The following is a 16,837-nucleotide window of genomic DNA, read 5'->3' on the forward strand; positions in this document are numbered from 1 at the left end:
AAACGGCTTTAGTTATTGTTAAAAGAAAATTAATCTCAGATGCGCAATTATTTTAAACGAACACTGAAGTATAAACCTGTGCTTAGCCGATTGAAGGTTACTTCATTACATACAGATGAATAGTTATGTGGGTAATTGACGGCAATTCACTGAATGTCTAACGTTAAAATTTGATGTTCAAGTAGTTGAGGAAAATGCGTTAACTTTGTATTTATTAAGTATGTACACCGTTGGGCAAGTTTACTGACCTAATATTATAATGTCCCTTCATACAATAATACTGATATCAGCAAATCATCAACGTTAATACATTTTAAAACATGGTAATTAAATACAGTCTATTAATAATTCGTTTATTGTATATACGTATTTAAAATTACAATACCAAATAGGCATTACAAGCACTTCTGAATCGTCATGATCAAGGAAAACTACAACCGACTCCGAATGAATTGTTCGGATCGTGATAATGAAAAAAGTAGATTTTATTTGTATTATATCAATTTATATATCTGTGTCAAAATTAAAAACCATGAATAATTTGATTGTGCCCTACATCAAAATAAGTCCACGGCTTCGTTAAAATTTAGATAGTTTTAATTGCAACCGGTTATAACCAGTTATCCGACTACCCGATTTACAGCGTACGATTTTTTCGTTATACATATCAATCGTACCTTCACAATTAAATATTTGATCGAATACCCAAAGTAACTAATATTTTTACCTCTTTAAGAATAATAATTGTTTGGAGTAAAAGGCTTCGCAAAATTTGAATAATTTTTTACTAGTTAGTAATAGATAAAAATAGTTTTTATGTGTGTACCTTAGAAGATTGACGCATGCTATAGCGGACTTCTGTAGATCCAAATTCTAGAATACTTTAGTAAGGCGAAAACAGTGTTTTGGATAAAAATCCGAAACATGTCAGTAATTTTGTTCAAAACTTTACAAGTGATGTATATGACCTATATCGCTTATCGCAAATATTTTAAGCTGTTTGAAATATAATGAGTCATCTCCGGTCTTTTGTTGTTTTCTTTTACGTTACCATGAATTCGTGAAAATCATTAGTATAAGGCCACTCGCCCATGGCGACTTTTAATGAGAGCTTCGCTACTAACGCTCGTCATATTATTATTAGTTGCATTTGCAACGCGCTAGCATCGCTGCAAATTCATCGTGGGCAAACGGCTTTAGTTATTGTTAAAAGAAAATTAATCTCAGATGCGCAATTATTTTAAACGAACACTGAAGTATAAACCTGTGCTTAGCCGATTGAAGGTTACTTCATTACATACAGATGAATAGTTATGTGGGTAATTGACGGCAATTCACTGAATGTCTAACGTTAAAATTTGATGTTCAAGTAGTTGAGGAAAATGCGTTAACTTTGTATTTATTAAGTATGTACACCGTTGGGCAAGTTTACTGACCTAATATTATAATGTCCCTTCATACAATAATACTGATATCAGCAAATCATCAACGTTAATACATTTTAAAACATGGTAATTAAATACAGTCTATTAATAATTCGTTTATTGTATATACGTATTTAAAATTACAATACCAAATAGGCATTACAAGCACTTCTGAATCGTCATGATCAAGGAAAACTACAACCGACTCCGAATGAATTGTTGAATCAACTAGAATCTGAGTCAATCATTTTGATTAATCTTCATTACGCTTTAAGTGATTAAATAAAACCAATAACATTATCAATTATATAATATTTCATGCGATTTCCTAATATTATTTGTATTCCACTTACAGTTTATTTCCAAAATTTCGATAACAGTTTCGTTGACATCCAAAGCGTCACTTTTTCGCAAATCCATAATTAATCCAGCTCTCGATTAATATCGCGTCAATTTACTGTCAAACGTTGTTTATTAGGCTTCTTCCTGCTATGGATGGAACAGAGTATAAGTATTACTCATTTATTTATTAATTGCGAAAACAAAACAGTTCACCGCAGATTGCCTAATAAATAGTTAACACATCAAAACAGACTCGTCTATGAAAGACTTCTTTTAGATACAACGTCCTTCTGAATGTTGGCATAGGTGGCTCATTGAACGTAGACATTGGTGGCCATTTGGCCAAACATGATATTAAGATGATTAGCAGTATAATAGCAACTGCTAATCATCTGTGTATTACTTGATTCCTTTAATCTCATTTTGCGATACCACGTAAGAGATAGCAGAAGCTAAACCAACACTTTTAGGTTTTTTTAAGGAAAAAAACAACCAATTTCTCACGTCCCGACTGTTTTATATTTCTTGACTGATGAACGCAATAAATTTACTGGCCTCAGTCCAAACAAACTATTTTCGAGGTAATGTTATACGTACTACGATGGTGAGTATGTTAGACAACTTTTTGCTTCATTTTCAATATGCAGTGAAATATAATGATAATCTATTTTAACCACAAAACTGACTGCCAAAATTTAACCTGAAGATTGCATTTTTAAACTCCAGGCAAGTGTCACTGAATTCAATGACTCGGCGATTAAAGAAAACATCGTGAGGTTGCTTGCTATTTTCCTGATAACATTCTTCAAATGTCTCCATCAATGTACCCATAGCTCAAGAAAGCAAGTCCCTAATTTCTTCTCAAAGGGCCTCGTATTAGTAGCCGTGGCCAAAATTTGGGCAGGAGGACAATACTTTAAGATGATACGTAATCTTAAGTAGGTTAACGACTGTCTGACCCTAATAGCTGTACTCACCTTGACTTCGAATGTCTTTGTTGTAATTACAAATATTATTTATAAATAAAATCTACTACATCACGTTAACTAACTGATAAGACACTGATAAAATCCTGAGTAGGTATTTCCCAAAAAATAACAGTAGGTACTTTGTTTTAAATTAAGAACTTAAGTAACTATTCTACAAAACTTGGTAGTGTTTCATTGTATCGGAACTCATAGTGGTAAGGCTTTGTAAGGCAGTAGGTTTTATGGGTACAATCACTTCGTCATATATCATATCTCCAAACTTAATATTGTTCTGTTCCCTTTTGAAGGGTGAGTGAGACACTTCAACACTACAATTCAATTTGACAATTGGGCCTTCCACCATTATATTATATTAATTTAAAAAATATGGACATAAATTTTTGAGTTACCTTACCTCATAGACATATTCCAAGAAGTATGGTAGTTTATGTACCATCAATACCAAGACAACAATGAGAATAAGGTATTAATATATCCCTTGTGGCTATAACCAGAATTTGTAACAGAAGTTTCTAAAGCATAGAACAGCGGCCATTATATCGAGGATGAACTTGAGATACCATGTCCTGATAGAACAAAGAGTGTGGAGGAATAACTGTCGATGAAATATCTCGGGTAACTACACAAACTAAGGCAGGATGTTGACGTATTGCTGTGATAAGTGTTCGTCACACAAACAGTAATTACAGAGTTAATGACTCAGTGTAATGTTTAGCAAGAGGGACTTAACCAGAGAGAGCTGCTTCCAACTAAATCATGACGACAGACATCCTTGGGGAGTTATCAGCTGTAGCAATTCTCATTAAAAGCTGAGAACCCGCAAATAACATTGACTTATTTCATGGTATGGACATGGTCCATGGTCCAGAGTCAAGTTTACTGACGCCAGACGTAAATCGTCACGAACAAAATACAAAAATTAACAGTGTCATACAAAGGTAATGTCGTGACGTGTGTGACGTCATAGCATGTTCACAATATTTATTTAGTTGACTATATTGCCTTACTATATGTATATAGACTATATATATATAACAAAATGTATTAAACTAACAGATTAGGTATGTTGATTAAATTGATAGAATCAAACAATAATAGTATAAAACTTATACAATCAAGTTTTCAATATCTCTAAGTAAGAAAATTATATTCTCATATTATTATAAAATATAACATGTATTGCTAATATACAAGAAGTATAAAATTAATAATTATACACACATAATCGACTAAAAGATTGGAGAAAAAGATTAACTACTGAGTTTTTATTCGGTTTATCTCGATAGAATCTAAATTATATTTTTAGTTTTATATTTAAATATTGTAACATGATAAATTGAAAGTAATATAAGAGATAACTAGAAAAAAATATATTTTGAGTTTTATTCATTGGTATAATTATTAAAGCAATGAACAACAAGTTGCATTGTCTGCCTCGACTTCAATTTGAAACCAAAGTAACTAAGTGTGCCAGAATCAGTAACTACTAGATTTTAAAGATATACTAAGTATATTATATTTCTTGGGCAAAATCGCATATTTTCTAGAGTACTTGTTACGCATTGTTAATGAGGAAAATAAAACTACATAATAGCCCTCAATCAAAGTTATATTTATAGATTTAAATGCTAGTCTATTAATTTAAATGGCTTTATTCATTACCAACTTGATATCAAAAGTATAACACCTCGCCTCATTGCCTCCACTGGTGACAGGAGGGCTGGTTCGTTTTTTGGCCCGAGGATCGGAATTGCGATTCAACGGGAAAATGCTGCTAGCATTCTTGCCACCATTCCACGCGGTCAAGATTTATACAGTAACTAGTTTTAGTTCATATTTTTATATATATATTTAAGCATTTAATGTTGTTTATTCTTATGTTAATAAAAGTAAGAGGAAAACTTGATATTATTTATAGATTTATACAGGTTATAATTTGTTCACACTTCCTTTGCGCTCAGGTGCGAAAACCCCATTACATAACAGATTTTCCACCATAATTCCATGTTGAAACACAAACATTAAGAATAATTATGTCTGGGTTTAATGATAATTGAATGTGAGGTTTTTCAAGCGCCGGTCATAATATAATTACCCTCAAATGTATTTTTTACTAAAGAAAAACCGATTTATTTAATACCTATTTGAATATCACTTAAAATATATTCATATAAAACATAATACATGACAATTTCTATTATATAATGTAGGTAATCAACATTTAAATGTAAGTATATTTATCGAGTTTCTTCGTACTTTCCTTTCCTTTATTTGATTACCTTTTGAGTGATTAGTCGGTACAATTATAAGACTCTTTATTTTTCGATTTTCGTTGTCCAAACGGAAAGTTTACGCTTAATTACGATGGTAATCAAATTTAAATAAGTGTTGACAAAATTAAGTCATAAATAAAGCACGTAGCATTTTTTTTTAAAAGTATTGTTGCAATGCCCCAATTTTATTAATAAGCTATTAATTTTCCCTCCTTTTAAGCTTATCACTTGTGTTAGGAATGGGTACGACAATAGCACAAATGATCAGGATCGATCCTGTGAATTTTAAATCGCTAGGCTTCCCGTGAACCACTGAGCTATTGACGCTAAAAAGAGTTTGCAAGATGAATAATTTATATTAACAATCTTAGTTTAAATTATTCGAAGCGATTGTTTAATAAGATCCAACTATTACATAAGCATACATAGGTGCAAACAGTGGTAAGCGTCTTTGTTTTATATTAAAGATTATTATTTCACAGTTACTAATATAACTTCCCGCCATTTTATACCTATTCGCAATTATATTCTAATAAACAGATATGTTATATCCATACTAGACAACAGAAAAAAGTGTGCCGCACCGGGGACCGTTTATTTTAGTTTATTTTTACATTTCGTTAAAAGTAAAAAGGATAGCTTGATAAAAACAATAAGTAAAAGGGATAACTAGATGTTTTAATTACGCAAAACGTATTACTACGTAATTATGATGTATTATAACGTATTACTACGTAAAACAACTAAAGGCAAACGTCCCAATTAGGACGTTTTCTAGTCTAGTCACTTTTTGCACGTTAATAACATATCTGTTTACTACAACATCATTGCGTATTCGTATTAAATTCCCGGTACAGACTACAAAATAATTACGTATTTCCCGCTAAAACGTTAAGATGGCGCCTTTACCCGCTCAACTCTGATAGGTCATGTCATGACGTACGATGCAATATGCAATTTTGAATGTATTAGTAATATTTAACACCATAATAAATGTATCAATACAAATACAATAGAAAATGTAAACAATACACTATTCCGCCACATCCTCTGATAAACTTTATTCTATTTATAAATATATATAAAAATATATATTAAAGCATTGTACTTACTTATATAATTGTTCTCAGTTACAGCTCACCGTTTAATAATTGTCTGTCCTTTGCATTTATCTGAACAGTCATAATATTGGTCAGGGAAATCCCTTTGCCTTGAGCCTTTTACATTCGTAACTATGATATGACTGAATAATACGGTTTCTCACTGTTTCTATACATTATAAACGAATCCTTAATGTAAGCCTACAATTTATTAAATTAAAAAATTAAATTAAAATAAAAAATGTGTTGTATCAATTATTTTAGAGTTTTCTATTTGTAATTTTTTCGATTATGCTGACACATGCTTTATTGACTTAAAAGAGGAGCAACTTAACAAGCTTGAGCGCCTTCAAAATCTTTGCATTCGTTTCATATTTGGTCTCCGTAAATATGATCACATCTACTTTCGCAAAAAGCTCAAGTGGCTCTCAATTCGCTATCGCAGGAATACTCATATACTAGATCTACTTTACTCAATACTCTTTCATCCTTCAACTCCGCTCTATTTAAAAGAGAATTTCAAATTTTTAGGTTCAAGTCACAATCGTTCTCTTCGTTCAGAAGATAATTTATTTTTAAAGATCCCTCCTCTTTCGATCTCATTCTATACAAACTCTTTTACTGTTCAGGCTATTCGTCTGTGGAACTCTTGCACAATCACTTGCTTCATTTAAAATTTCCTTGAGACAATACTATCTTGCTCTTTAATTGCTGTACTTAATAGAATTATTTACTTATTTTACTCTTTTTTTTTTCGCGAGACATTAATTTAATTTTTGTATATTATAATTTGAATTTAATTAGATAGATACATATATGTATGCATTTAAGATATCAAGTACTGTACATTATTTTATTTATTTTTTAATATATTAATATTACACTTTATTTATTTATTATGTTCATATCTGCTCTGTACACACCTACCTCTTTCTATATCTGTTTTCCTCTACCTTAAGGTTGCCTGGAAGAGATCGCTGTGTTAGCGATAAGGCCGCCTCTTGTACATCTTTCATCTAACCGTCTATATGTGATTTATTTACTGGTGTACAATAAAGAGTATTTTGATTTGATTTTGATAAAAAATAATAAAAATATTATGTATAGAGTTAGGCTAAACAGGAGAGCCGTTTTAAACTTATTAACATATTTGTATATTATTGTTACAGCTACCAAACAATAACAAGAGCGATGGAAGCGACAGTACTCTGTCTTCACAGCCCCTATTGGAACCGGACAAGGATCGACCCAAGCCGCCACTTGCTGGTATATAATCATATATAAATATAGTACTTTATATATCTGTTAAAAAGAGTGACAGGAAACTTTGGTGTTTTGCCTATTATATATTTTTTTAATTATTTTAGTCTATGGCGCTTGAGTCGAGATGGCCCAGTGGTTAGAACGCGTGCATCTTAACCGATGATTGCGGGTTCAAACCCAGGCAAGCACCGCTGATTCATGTGTTTAATAATTATGTCTGTATAATTCATCTCGTGTTCAGCGGTGAAGGAAAACATCGTGAGGAAACCTGCATGTGACAAATTTCATAGAAATTCTGCCACATGTGTATTCCACCAACCCGCATTGGAACAGCGTGGTGGAATATGTTCCAAACCTTCTCCTCAAAGGGAGAGGAGGCCTTGAGCCCAGCAGTGGGAATTTACAGGCTGTTGTTGTTGTTGTTGTTATGGCGCATATAACATTCTGACATTCATGCTCGTATTTTTCGATCCATTTCGAGTTTCCTAATACAGAAGACTTCTAGAAGTTAATAAGTGACACCAAATTTTCCTTTGTTGTCCACTGATACAAGCAAATGAGAAAGTCACAAGTCCCAATAAAATATTGATAGCAATAGTATAGAAATGAATGTATTGTTTGTCTTAGTAATTGGCGGCTTTGTTAATATGAATTAATTAGAGTTACTTAGCGCAACATCTTACTCACTAATAGTCGCAATTGCGTCGGTTGAAAGTTAAAAATATATATTTATATTATTAAAACAAAAAATAATTATTTATTTTAAATATTTGTCGTTGATTGATTGAAAAAAATGAACGAATCATGTGACATTTATTTTCGCAAATCCATAGTGAATATTATAGATTTCAACCAATGATATCGCGTCAGTTTGCTGTCAAATTTTGTGTATTTGGCTTTTTTCTGCGTTAGAAAACTAAAATATCTTTCAAACTTTAATTATTTATTGTTACTGCCTTCAGCTGTGCATTTGATCATTTGTCATTCAGTCCGGTCACTGACTTGTAAATATTTTTTATCGCTGCCAACATTTTAAATGAAGCGATTGTTTCTCGAGAACTGGATTTTACGATCGAATACGATCATTTAGAATTACTTCAATAGAAATAATTGTAGACTGGGTGGACTTAGCTCTTATAACTTATTCTGTGTTTGACATTTAATGATCTTATAAAATCGAGGACTCAAAAATACTTGAACGAACAAACTGAAGTAAATATTGTTACTATACGAGAAAAAGAGAGATACATTTTTATTTCATAACACTGAAAATTTAAATTCAACGTATAATATGTATTTTGTAACACAGTAAATAACTGTACAGTAATACTACTCAGTATTACTCAGTAATGGCAACCCCAAATGTTAGTTTATGTTTTATGTTATAAATTTTTCTTATTTTTTTTCTACTTCCAGGTCCAGAAATTGATGATTTAGACGATGAGCAACCGAATGAAGCCACCCCTTATCCTGGCATCGATGACGGTCTCCTAGAACCTAACAACAATAAACCGGCCGTTAATGGAGAAGGTATTTAATTATAATATAAATAATTTAAGGTTTCGTTGTTAAAAGAAGATGTTTTACTTACCATCAACAATAATAACCAATAACTCTCTGGCAGTATATCATTATTTTAAATTTCAGCTATAGAACTATTAATGGAGTTGTTATTTGTATCGTAATAGTTATTCATTGTATTTACGTATAAATAATTTGTTAACTTGCACGTATTTTTAATTTAATAATTCAGCGTAACTCTCCGTGTTTGGGGCGACGAAAACAAAACCAGAGCGAACCATGGAGGTTTGATGTTGAAAAAAAAGAGTTTTTATTCGACGAATCGATTGTTTAGTATTGTATTATTTTTGCTATTCTTTCATAGGACGCGAATAGCGATTTTGTTTTTAATAGTGTTTTCTATAAAAATTAAATGTTAAAGGGCCTTTATTAGTACTCGATTTAATAAAATGGAAAGAAATATTTATGAATAATTAAACCCATATTTATAGATAATGAAATACTAAATATTATACACAAATTGTGTTTCTGCCTATACTACTAAAGTATATAAATGTGTGAACAATTGAGTGACATTAATATTGATGCATATAATAATTAGGTTATCGCGGAGGATGTGGTCAGTGGCAGGCTGCGATAACTTTGTTCTTGACCATACACATGATAACGATAATAATATATTACCTGAGTTAGGTTTTTCGGTTCACCTCTTTTAATTCGATACCTTTGACTTAAAAATGTAATACCTACTTATTAAAAAAAAAATGATAATTCTACAAAATTAACAAAGTATTCTCGTATTAAAAACTTTTTGTATTAATAAAAATAAATTAAAATACTCTACATCGCGATCCAATATTTGTTAAATTTATGATAGTATTTTATGTTGTTATCTGTATCAGACTTTTGTCTTATCAAAAAGTGCATTTCGCCTCATTTCAAACGAATTGGTGAAATCTTATATGTACACATATTGCAGTTATTGATGCACCAAAAATAAACGACAATACATAATTACTGATAGGCGATTTCGCAAGTATAATCATAAACAATATTATATTAATTGTGAACGTGAACAGTTATCAATTTCAGATAACAATGTCATTATTATTATTAGGACCAAGGTTACTAAAGTATCAATAAGAACAACGAAGTATTTTTTTCTATTAGTTACTTTTTTTTTAAGTATATTTTTTATGTTATATGTTGGCGGACGAGCATATGGGCCACCTGATGATAAGTTGTCACCATCACCCATAGACAATCACGCTGTAAGAAACATTAACTATTCCTTACATCGTCAATGTGCCACCAACCTTGGGAACTAAAATGTTATGTAACTTGTGCCTGTAGTTACACTCACTCACCCTTCAAACCGGTACACAACAATACTGAGTACTGTTATTTGGCGGTAGAATAACTGATGAGTGGGTGGTACCTACCCAGACGAGCTAGCACAAAGCCCTACCACCAAGTTAAATATAATTATATAAAAGCGATTAATACGCACATTTGAATTGTTATTTAACGTGCAGCTACCACCGGTTCGGAAAGTAGATTCTACCGAGAAGAACCGGCAAGAAACTTACTTTTTTTTTTAAATATTTAAAATTACAGTCATGTTAGTAAATAATAATTATAATAATTGAATACATAATTTTTAGTTTATTATTTATGTTTTAGGCGACGAAGGAAAGTCAGATGGCGGCTCCCACCACACACACCCGACGCGGGACGACGGTGTTGGCACGGAAGACGGTAAATGGCCTTGGCCGTCTACCGACGAGACGGACTATCCTTACGGTGATTGGATGCAAATAGTATTCACATGCGCAGGATTGTATTCTAAATTCAAATTATTCAAAAAAAGTATAAATACGGTTAATTGATTATTCGTATCTGATTAATCCAAAGGCGTTGATGATATGTCAAGTAACCCCTACAAAAACACATACGTCAAATTGTTTTAAAAATAGATAATGCAAATATTAAGCAAGTTATGATTAGGGTATTCTACAGTGTTTAAAATGGGACTTCAAAATGTTGTATATCATCATAAAAAGCCACAAAAATATATTTTGGCAAAATAAACACCTTTCCTTGCCCGAAAATGAAATTAAAACATTTTTATTCCCGCAAAAAACGCTGTCAGTCGTTTTGGTGACGTCACACCTGTATAAATAACAGTCCATATTCATAAATACGACCAGCATTCTGCTTTTACAAATTCAGTTTGCATTTTAATAAATAAAAACGTACAAATAAAATTTACTTTGATTCTTTTTTAATTTAATTTTAAAGTAAATCCTTGAAGTTAAAGTTGATAGATATAGTTTAGTTGTTAATAACTTAACACTGAACTGACCGTATTTGCAGCACTTACGTCACACGATGGCGGCTCGTGTTTTAGGTCACGTGACATGTAGATTAAAAATTATGACTTTTTAATTTAGTATAATAAAGTAATAATGTGCCTTTCTGACTCAAAATCAGAATTTTTTAGTATATTTCTATATAATCTTTAAGTTTTATCAACTTTCATAATTTATATTTCACCACCGAAAGTACGCTATTAATAAATTACCTAATTCGTCGATTTGTTAAGGCATTAAAAAAGATAACTCCAAAGATACCCCCAGATCTCTCTGTTTCAACCGATTTGAAAATAGAATAAAATTTACACATAAAACTTCTTTTGTTTATTAATTTAATTCGTACTTTAATACATTTCATGTTTTTGGGAATAAATAAGAATACGGTCTTTAATCGCCAATTTAAAAAAAATTAAATAGGTTTTCGAATGGTAAAAATATTGTGTATCTTACCTTACCTTGTTTTAAAACAATATAGCTGTATAAATTGTAAATTCTAATAATTTCAAATATTCCACCATCTTGTAATGTTTGGTCGATGACGTCACAACAAATGGTTACGGTTTTTATGAAACTCTCCCTAAATTCGAAAGTAGGTACAAGTTCCTGCGCATGTTAAACATATAAAAAAAAAACATAAATACTGTACTCGTACTAAGTTATTCCATCGAATCAATATTTGAAATAAGCTATTTTCAAAATATTAATTATCTAAATTGTACACATTTTGAGGGGATAGAAATCTATATATACGCATTACACCTCTTTTAATAATGTCGGGTAGACGGTCACTCGTGTTCTATTTCATTAACTTATAGTAAGTTGCATGCTGCATGCCTTGATACGTTTAAGGATACTAAAGTATTTCTAAAGCGATCGAGTTTAAAGCTAGATACAAACTATGAATTGAAATGATTACCTAGTTCGTATTTTCATAACATAATATTTTTTATTAAAAATGAATTGTGTCTTCCGTGGAGTATTCTAACCTTTCAAAATAAAGCATTGTAAATACAAATAAGCGAATGAAAACTCGAGATGGCCCAGTGGTTAGAACACGTGCATCTTAACCGATGATTGCTGGTTCAAACCCAGGCAAGCGCCACTATATGTATATATGTGCTTAATTTGTGTTTATAATTCATTTCGTGCTCGGCGGTGAAGGAAAATATCGTGAGGAAACCTGCCTGTGACAAATTTCATCGAAATTCTGCCACATGTGCATTCCACCAACCCGCATTGGAACAGCGTGGTGGAATATGTTCCAAACCTTCTCCTCAAAGGGAGAGGAGGCCTTTAGCCCCGCAATGGGAATTTACAGGCTGTTGTTGTTGTAGGCATGTATGACACTGCCTTACTGAAACATATAAATATATTACATGCATGTCAATAATTTAGCACAATAATTATCTATAAATATATTATATCTTTAAGTTTGTTTCTAGCTTCATTTAATTAAAGAATGACGTTAATACTTTAGAATGTGTGTAAATACCTTTATTATGAGTTATAGATACTAGATACCCATATTCTTTGCAATAGAACTATAAACGTTGTAATTAACAAATAATGGTTTACTAATACGTGCATGCTCTGATGTCTATATTTTGCTTGAATGTAGGACATGTTTATTGTTTATCTAATGAATATATTATTTCAAAACTACGGCAGGAAGTTGGCGCTGTTTTTACTATTATATTTTATCTGTTCTAAAATTGGCACAGACTATAACAATGTCAAGATAGAATCTTATTCATACATACAATTATTTTTTAAAACTTAATATGCGATATGACAAATTATTTTGCATGTACTTACTAATAAACGTTGTAAAGGTATATAGTTACACATTGCTTTGTCTCATTCTTTCAAATGTATAATTAATGATGTAAGAAATAGAAGCCGTTAACACGCTATACAACTTTTATTGGTAAAGCCGTAAATAGTAGTTTTAGTTATTCTTCTAAATTTATCTTACTTATGTAGAATTATCAGGTGTGTGTAATTAAAGTCATAAGTATTTATTGTATGTACCTAAGTGATAATTTTAACAATTGAAGTAAACAAACAAAATTTTGGTTTGGCGCCAAGTTACATTTTTGCTCGACGTCATAGATAATTATCATTATAGTTTGTTTTTACTCAACATTACAATTTTCGGCCGTGACAATGATCATACAGGTATCTTTTTCTTTTTTTTAAGTCGTCTCGGAGATGACTTTGGGCACATTTGTAATCCTAGTTTCATTTATGCCCACCCACACATGCTTGAATAATTCTTCTTTCTTATACAAGTATATTTTTCTAATACATATAAATATGTTTAATGTAACATAAGAAAATATTAGTTGATCCATATAAAATATTTTTTACGTTAAAGCCAATTTCTGTCAGTTGTAGTCAATGTGAATTAACTATTATATTTTCTGTAATCTATTAATTTTGGTCTAAATTAACTAGTACATTGCAGATTTGAATGGCTTTGGACCAAGATTTGGGATTGACGATCGGCCCGGCTCGCCCATGATGCCAGGGGTAAGATAATTCAAATGTTTAAACTTTAACGGTTTTGAATATTGACGTACCGTGATTATATACTAGGTATCTTAACAAGTAGGCTATAGTCGCTAAAGTATTTTAAATTGCTGGCCGTTACGACTCACTAAGATTGAGTTAAATATTTTTATTTTTATTTTAGCTCCGGGTGACGGGGTATATTAAAGCTAAGTTTTCGATCTTCTCTCTTCTAAATTGGTGCAGCTGTATAGGATATATATATTTATATATGAAAAAAAAAAAATATATTATTTCGTCTACAGTCGATCCCAGACGTGAATACATATCAACAAAAGAAAAATCTCGCTCAGGGAATGATGGACCTCGCACTGTTGTCAGCCAATGCCAACCAACTCCGCTACGTCTTAGAATCTTCGTCCACACACCCCTATTACTACCCCAGTCTGACATTCATATCACTTAGTATTATATTTCAGGTAAGAAAAAGATTTTGTAAAAATATTTATGAAATTAGTTTTTTTTTAAACTGTGCTTGCCTTGCATTTTTAAGTAAAGCTATATTTTTTGTTAGTCTATTTGTTAAATATATGTAAACGTATCGAAACATCTTTTTTAGTACTGTAGATTATACTAAGGTATAGATTTATTGCCTATTAAAATATAATTATTTTCCACAGATTGCAGTAGGCGTAGGTCTAATCATGAACAGCCGGTACAACGTCAAAGACGACAAGGACATCTGCAAAGCTGATAAAATCAACAACATGACAGTGTTAGGTGTCTTCCTCGTCACGATCGTGAACGTTTTCATCACTTCGTTCAGTGTTGCAACACCCACCACAATAGCAAACATGGGGAACTCAATACAACAAGCTGGATAACATTTATTAAAGCTAATAATTATATATAATTCGACATCAACAATAGAATATTTCATAAATGCACATATTAGTATAAAATTAAAATACTTAAAATGGTAAGCTACAGTCAACTGTGCTATTGTTTTTGTAATCCTTGTGTTATCACTGAGTCTATAATGTTGTCTAAAATCGGCTGCTGACTTAGTGCACTTAACTGACAGGAATGCTAACGGTATAAAAAGGCGCCAAAAATTAAACAAGGACGCCATTTTGTTTTAATAGAATATGTCTGATGTCAATGTCTTGTGTCATTTGATATTTTAGGCATATTTTACGATGTTTTATTAGATATTTAATTTAAAAAAAAATGCATCAAGGCTCGAAGCGACTGCTTTTGATAGTAGAGGAGTTTTAACCTAAGTCATTACTCTCCTTCGTTATAACGTTCTCGGGTAAAAATATAACGACCATGTGATATATTTTCGATATTAATAATATTATAAATTAAAAATGAATCTATTTAGATATTAAGTATACTTACTATTATATTTTATTTGCTAGGTATATTATAATGTTAATAAAAACTAAGAATATAAAATTCACATAAATCTCAAAGCGTAAAAAAGGATTAAAAAAATTCTAGATTTAGGAATCAATTAATTTAAAACTTTTTAACCGTTGTATAACAACAATAGTTATAGTGCAACAGCTCAACTGTTCTTTCAACTATTCCTATTAATAATTAATCTTTTGACTAAATTTTAGACGAGTTACAAAATATAAATTAATTTCCCACCAATAGTTAGTTGAGAGGTTTAATTCTCTTTTTATAATGTGTGACCAACAAAAAACAAATTATTACGAATCTACAAAAAATATTTTACTACAAAAGAAAATGTTGAAGACTTATTTATAGTTATATTGATACCTAAATTATTTAGTAAAAAGCAATTTCTCAATCCGAAGTTTATTTATAATTATTATTTTATAGTATAGGTGAGATCTGAATTGAACGGAGCGTAACTAATCTAATCATGCCGGTCAACATAATCTATTAACTAATTCGACAGTGTTTTAATGCTTGCTATTATTTTAAAAAAAGATATAGTAATGTTTTAAAACGGATTCATAATGAAGAATAATTTGAAAACAGTGCATATCCAACTTTCTCTTATTTTTAGAATTCAAATGTGATTCTTCAAATTTCTTCCACTTAGTTCCAGCAGTGAGCAGATTCATATAAACCATAGATTTAGAAGACACTTTTTATACTCAAAGAACTCGACTCTGTACACTTCACTACACTTCATAGTTCTGTCAAATTCGAATTTGTGAAAATTTCGAGTTTGTGTAGATTAATAAGTAGCACCAATCAGTTGGCTAAAATAGCCAACATTGCTTCAGTGCAATATTGTATACGTATGTTCAAAGCAAACGCTCAATGTTTATATTAATTAAGGTTACCACTTAATTTTAAAAAATCGCATTTATTATTAGTTTAAGATTTAATAAAATATCTTCTTGAATCTCTGAGGATCTTTTATATAAATATATTTTTTTGTATATTAAGCTATAAAATAAATAATTTTATACAATACCTGTTTTTTTAATACCAATTTTCGTTTATATATTTATTCTTTTTCATTTATATAATTTATGAAGACAGGTGAACCAATATACCATTTTCACATATTGTTACCAAGCTTTTCTTCATAATGTAAATATCACTTTCTGTTACTATTCCGTTAATATCTTAAATGTTAAGTCAAAAGCTTTATCAAAGATTTAAAAAAAAACAATTGATGGGAGTGGTTAGTTAATTTTAGCTTTTCGAAGTTTGTTGATTAACGATCACAATCCACACTATATTCAAAGTAATCTTCACATTTTTACGAGTTTAGGCAATATGGTACTGAAACCAGGTAAATTTAGAAGTGATCTATGAGAAAAAAGTTAACCTTTGAAAAAAAGTATAATGTGTTTCGCAGTAAAACTTGTTTTTTATAGCAGAATCAAATTCGTTAGCAGATAGCGCTACACAAGATTATTCTGTACATTACCAAAAAGTTAACTAGTAAATTTTTGTTTGACCAAATTTCTTATTAATTAATTAACTCTGTAAATAAAGTTATTAGCTGTCAAAAGTATTTATATTATGTATTAATGATGATATAGA

At 30.7% G+C, this 16,837-nt stretch overlaps 1 protein-coding gene across 3 annotated transcripts in view; it reads left to right on the top strand.

Moving 5' to 3' along the window:
• Positions 1-16,221, top strand: part of LOC124535749 (ninjurin-A) — a 28,265-nt gene extending 12,044 nt beyond the window's left edge. The window contains exons 3-8 of one of the 3 annotated variants that reach the window (XM_047112064.1): positions 7,298-7,394; positions 8,808-8,921; positions 10,596-10,715; positions 13,755-13,819; positions 14,104-14,277; positions 14,479-16,221. In XM_047112064.1, the coding sequence (XP_046968020.1) occupies positions 7,298-7,394; positions 8,808-8,921; positions 10,596-10,715; positions 13,755-13,819; positions 14,104-14,277; positions 14,479-14,682 (774 nt within the window). In that variant the 3' untranslated portion in view covers positions 14,683-16,221. The remainder of the gene's footprint in view (positions 1-7,297; positions 7,395-8,807; positions 8,922-10,595; positions 10,716-13,754; positions 13,820-14,103; positions 14,278-14,478) is intronic. The other 2 variants (XM_047112063.1, XM_047112065.1) reach the window with 2 other exon arrangements.
• The last annotated feature ends 616 nt before the right edge of the window (positions 16,222-16,837 follow it).

This window comes from Vanessa cardui, chromosome 15, assembly GCF_905220365.1.
Source record: "Vanessa cardui chromosome 15, ilVanCard2.1, whole genome shotgun sequence".
NCBI classification, from domain to species: Eukaryota; Metazoa; Arthropoda; class Insecta; order Lepidoptera; family Nymphalidae; genus Vanessa; species Vanessa cardui.